This window comes from Agelaius phoeniceus, chromosome 1 (assembly GCF_051311805.1).
Source record: "Agelaius phoeniceus isolate bAgePho1 chromosome 1, bAgePho1.hap1, whole genome shotgun sequence".
NCBI classification, from domain to species: Eukaryota; Metazoa; Chordata; class Aves; order Passeriformes; family Icteridae; genus Agelaius; species Agelaius phoeniceus.
In genome coordinates, this window is record NC_135265.1 from 83,976,851 (window position 1) to 83,982,850 (window position 6,000).

The 6,000-nt window shown below is 36.8% G+C and overlaps 1 protein-coding gene across 1 annotated transcript in view; it reads left to right on the forward strand.

The window, feature by feature from the left end:
* ABCA13 (ATP binding cassette subfamily A member 13) overlaps window positions 1-5,769 on the forward strand; it is a 170,371-nt gene extending 164,602 nt beyond the window's left edge. Inside the window, exons 53-55 of the mRNA XM_054640684.2 lie at window positions 2,911-3,016; window positions 3,877-4,014; window positions 5,473-5,769. Coding sequence (XP_054496659.2) covers window positions 2,911-3,016; window positions 3,877-4,014; window positions 5,473-5,562 — 334 coding nt within the window. The 3' untranslated portion in view covers window positions 5,563-5,769. The remainder of the gene's footprint in view (window positions 1-2,910; window positions 3,017-3,876; window positions 4,015-5,472) is intronic.
* The last annotated feature ends 231 nt before the right edge of the window (window positions 5,770-6,000 follow it).

A 6,000-nucleotide genomic window follows, 5' to 3' on the forward strand; every position in this document is an offset into this window, starting at 1 on the left:
GTTAAAGTAACATGGCACTGCATGATGCATTCTCTGTTGAGTAGCTTTGAAGAAATGAAGAATCTTTTGCAGCAGATGGCTGCTGAATGAATCTCCTGGCTCAACTTAGGCCATTCTAATGATTATCTCTTCCTCTTTAGGTCTTGAGCTCTCAGGTGCTAAAGTTTTGATGCTAACAGTGCTAATCAAACCAAATTATGGTTTCCTCTGTAATTGCACTTTGTGTTTCTGAATTAATTGAATTGTCTGAATCAGAGAGCAAAACAGAGTGAACAAAATGGTCAACTCAATTTCCATTTCCTCAATGCACTGCCAAAAGCAGCTTGCTGATTATAGCAGGGGGAAATGTTTATTGCTGATCAGCTCACTCTATATGGGGAACTCTCGTACTAAAATGAAGTAAAAAATCAAGGTATAGAAGCATCATAACTCGACTAGCCAAAAGAAGAAAATCTTTTAAAGTTTTTATTGGTGCTATGCTGGCACTTATGCCATTTACAATTTAGAACTAAACCAAAGTTGCACCGACTCCTCTGTCTTTGCTAATCAGAATTTTGATTCATTTTCTTTGGAAACTTCATTGCATACAGCAGTTTCATTTTATGAGACTGTTGACTGTCTCCATAAACCAGCATTTTTCAAACTGTAATTCAATGGTCGTTGTATAGAAATGCCAAAAAAACTGATCAGAATCAATGATCTCTTGTAAAATGTTGCCTCAGGTTAGCTGTCAACTAAATTGAATACCCTTGTTAACTATATCCATCTTTGTAACAACTTTTTTTATTGTCGCATGTATTTTTTTCAGGGATGATGCTATGCATTTAAAACATTTAATTAGTGATCTATTTAAAACATAGTAAATCTTTGGAAAGCAAATCTGCCAGACACCGCTTTGGATTCCGCCTAATTCTGGATCTCTGATGAATCAGCACTGCTTGTCTGTCAGGCTACACTCTCCAGTAAATATTTAGTACCCTGCTGTCTGGACTCAATACAATTTAGTTCATGAAACATCCTTCAGGAACCAACAGACAGGACACTGCATCAGGATGTTTCTTACTCCAAGAAATTAACCCAGCCAAAGAAAAAACCCAACAGCAAAAAAAAACAACCCACAAAAAACTCCCACAAACAACCAAAGGCTAAAAAAACCTATGCTCATTTATCTGTGATGGTGTTTTTCATTTTTATGCAAAAGCTGCCACTGTTTTGTGCTACATAAAAAGTTAGGATTTTTGTTTGAGATCATTGGAAATTGTATTTTGAATTCATGTGAAATTCTTAATAGAATCAAATCTACAGTCTATTTTCTTTTCATTGTGGAAACTTGCATTGGTCTTAAATCGATGCCGATTTTTCCTTTATAACAACAGAGTTTCTGACCCGATGCAAAATAAAAGTTAAAGCCCTTACATTGCTGTGTACTTATTATAGGTGAGGAACATGTGGTGTTTCATGTGGGGTATTTTGCTGGGAATCATTCATGCACTGGTTAAACTGGACATTTATCTCAAAATAGTTCTTTCTGTCATTTTTACCTTTTGATTGATAATCTGTAGACATTTTTTAATGTATTGATATAGGGCAGCATTGTAGAGTGTGCTGTGATATATGCTCTGCTTTGATGGCATGACAATGTGCCTCTCACCAGGCAGACCCAATTAAGCCAGCTGCTGCCCTGAGTCATGAGCTGTGCACAGGAAAGGCACGAGAGAGGAGGGTTTTGGCACAAGGGCATGTTACAGAGATAATCACTAGGAACTAAACCACTGTAATAAAGGGTTTGGCAGTGAGCAATTGCCACACTGGAGAAGGAAGAAAAGGGAGTTATGCTGGAATGAAGCATGTGGGACTAGTGGTGAGTGGAAGTGACAGATTTCTGAGGAGACATGGGCAGTGCTGCACAAGCTCCCTGTCTCCCTTTCATCTCTGCCTTTCCCTTGCTCACTGGCATCAGGGAAGAGCTGTGGCAGTGGAAAGCTCTTCTGCTGTGCCTCCTGCTGGTGTTTTTCCCTAGGAATTTACCAAGAAGGAGAACCCAAAGGAAGGAGGACATCTAGCTGCAAGGGAGGAAAAGGGTGCAGCACAGCACCTTTGTGTCCCATGTCTCTGCTGAGCTCCGTCTGTGCACTCCAGTCTGGGGACTAGTGCAACACAACCTCTATTGCTTAAGAAATGTGAATAAGAACATAGTTGTCAGTTCAATATTCACTGGTTTATTGCAACTTTCCCAAATAACCATCAGCAGTGAGTAAAGCTAATAAAAAAGATATTGTTGGTTAGATTGCCTGTACTTAACTTTTATCACACTTGTGTTGAGAAAGAGAAGTTAATTTCCTAAATTATTCTGAGAGAGATTGAATGGTCATAGAAGTAGAAGTCAAAGAAAATTTGTTAACTTCGCCATCTCCCTAAATATCCCTGCACTTGCCTTTGCATGTCTTTAAAAGAGCATTGTACTCACACTGCTGAAATCTTCTTTTGAAGGTGCACTTTGTTAACAGATTTGAAAAATAGTGCTACATGCCCATTTTTCTCATCAGAAAAGTTGAAGAATTTTTTTTTCTTTTTCTGTGTATGTGATTGGTAATCTTCATAGTTTTATACTGACCACTCAAAGCAATGTAGCAATTAAAGCATAGTTTACTTAACGAAAGTTCAGGTATATTAAGTAGTGAAACACATTAGTTACTAAAATTTGGCATAACATGTTTATTGTCTCTGTTATTATTAATTTTAAAACTTTCTCATTGAAGTTCTGTTGTTCAATAGCAGTATAGTAAAATCACAGTGATAATGCAATAAGCATGCATGATATTTGATATAATTGTAGGAAAATCAGTTGAACAAAATGTTCTCGTCTTCATGGTGTCTTCATGAATGTATGTTTCTGTGTCTCATTCCCAGGTTTGGAGAGGGTTATTCTGTCAAGGTTTGGCTTAGCAAAGAAATAAGTTATGGAAGAATGATTTTGGACTGTCTACAAATGCATTTTCCTGGAACACAGTTTAAGGTACAGATAAAACTCCATGTTGTAGTATATGGCAAGATTAATTTGGGGCTTGTAAGAACAGTATGTACATGTTTGAATATTTAAGTGTTTGGATATATTTCTCTTCTTGGGAAAAGTACATATGAATATACCTTTCATTTTTCTATTAAGAAATTCATAAAAATTTGACTTGTGATGTTGGTTGAAACAACTCCAAACAGGCATTCAGGCAATGTAAATAAAAAGGCCTTTTCTCTGACTGAAAATTTCCTTTTGCTTTTATTATTGAAGTTGAACTCAAATCTGTGTTCACCTGAAGTAGGACTACAGTGTAGTCACTAAGAGTGTTTGCTTTGATTGCTTTCAAAGCCCAGAGTTGATAAGTCTCAGCCTTTGCTGCAATTCTTTGATTTAATAAAAAGCCTTATAAAAGACTTATAGCAATTACATTTCAATAAACAGTCTCAAAGGCTTTTACTTTACCTGTGTTTAGGAAAAGAATCATGGGAAACAATGTCTATCTTAGATATGAACCTCTTTGTGGGTATAAGTCTGTATTGTGCTCAGACAGCTGTGCATCTGTGTTCAGCCTTTTCCCAGACTGCCTTGTAACAGCCCTAGTCTGTTAGATTCAAATTGTTCTAAAGTTTTATATCTTTTATGAGATTAACAAGCTGTCACCTCACAAAATCTGCACTCTCAGTATGAACTGCTCTTTGTTCTATGAATTTAGACAAAATATGTTATTTTTTAAAAGCTCATAATTTCCAGATTAATCTGCAATAAGAACCTATTGAAGGTAGACTGATTGTAAGCCAGTGTAGGTTCATCACAAAGTACATTCATTTTTATGTGTTTTTATAATTTTTGCTTGTTTTCAGGGACAACATCTTAACCTGCTTGAGTACCATGTACCAAGAAGTCAGGGATGCTTAGCAGAGCTCTTCAGAGTCCTAGAGAATCACAAAACTTTTCTCCAAATCAAACACTACTCCATTAGCCAAACTACATTAGAGCAGGTATTTTATCATTTCTCTTTCTTCTCTTTCCCTGCCCCATTTTTTTTTTGCCTAAATGTGCTGTGTATTGTAGTTATTAATGTAGTAGAATATTCTGTCATTTGCTGGGTCACCCAAATGCAATACTCCAGCAGTTTCAGGCCATCTCAGGCCACACAGGGATTCCATGTCCCACACTGCTTTTATGCTGGAGGTGAGCATAGTAAGGGCATCACAGCAAGCCACATACTTGTAGTGTGTGCAAACATAATCTCTGCTTAGATGTATCTGGAGCTGTGTGGGACAACAAAATAGGACTGTGAACTGCCACTTCCACAGTCCAAAAGTTGGGATCTTACCAATGTCCTTGAAAAGGCTGAATTGGTCTCTGTAAATTGTGGTAAACCTTAGACCTTCAGAACATTCTTCTGCGCGAATTTTAAATGCACAAACAGACAGAAGAGACCCAACTGCTAAAGATTGTGAAATCTTATTGTGACAAAAAGAACACATTGATGGCAAGCATGGGATTTCTGGGTGATTGTGGTGTGTCACATCATCTTCATAGGCAGCTGCTTGTTATTCATTCTGCAAACTGAGAGGCACATCTAGTCAAAATATTAATTTTCTGTGATTGATGGTGTGAATTTGTTCCTTTCTGCCATGTGCAAATCATTATTGAAGTATTCTCCTCTGTGCTGGTCTACTGACTACTTGTAAATGATCTATTCACTGAGTGACTGCATATAAGGTAATTTCAGCCTGTTTCTTCAGGCATTGTTCACTGTTTACTTCCTCTCCATTTTGCCTGGTGATGCATCACCTCAGTCACCTACCACCGCTTCCTCTCCCTGTCAGTTTTAAACAGGAAAAAAGTCGTTCACGGTAACAAACATACTTTAAATGCACCCCAAGTTTGCTTGCATATGAAGAGGATCATTTGAGTAAAGAAGAGCCATTTTCCCCTCTACATGCCTTACTGTGAAATACTTGTGTGGTTAAAAATGAAACAAGTCTTTATGTAGTAAGATCTGTGTTTAAAAAAACCCAAACCAATTCAAGGAGGCACATTAGTTTTTGAATCAGAAGTGTGCTTTCACCTTGAAATATTTGCACCCTCCTCATCAATATTTATTGGCAGAAACAACAGACTCAGATTCTTTAGGTATGTCATTCAAAGACAATTAAAATATTGTTTCATATTTACTTGTGCATAAAATGCCTTTTTCAAATCCTGGTAACTTATTTTATCATAATTTTTATAATTTATCACCCCCTGTCTTAGCTGGAGTGGGGAAGAGGGATTATTTCTAGAGTTTATAAAACATGTTTTTAGAGGTGTTCCCTCAACAAAAGTTATTAATTATTTTGTCAAAAAAAGCTAAGGAGAGCAGCTAAGAAATGCCATCACCTATATTCCCAAAGTCTGAATTCAAGTACTTTTATTTTGAAAATCTGGCTTTTTATCATGTCTTACAGGTATTCATTAATTTTGCGACACAGCAACAAGGAGTCCCGCATTCTTCACAAGGATCTCCTGTTGTTCATCATGATCATCTCCCAGTCTAGGCTTGGAACAGGACACAGCTTCACCATAACATATGAGTGTGTGTGTGTGTGTGCATATAGGTACACACAAGCTACATGCAATAACTTTTCAACTGTGAACAATTTGTGTATGAGAAACAAATAGTAGAAGCAGAGGTGAGTTTTTATCTGTAGGCCCAAAGGAATTGGTACCAGTACTTGGTTAAGCAAGAAACTGATTCTGTGGACCAAAAAATCTGCCAAAAATTAGGTTTTCTTAATTTAACTGGAATTTTAAAATACAGATAGCCTAATTAATGTAGGAAAAAAAAAGGCTGATCTGAAACATCAGTGTGTAGTAGATTTTATTTTTGTAATAGCTCTGCATTCGTTTGACTATTGTACTTTCTTGCATGCACACTTAATAACTAATTTTTACATGATAAAGCAAGAAAAACAATTGAATGGTAGCAATAGCTT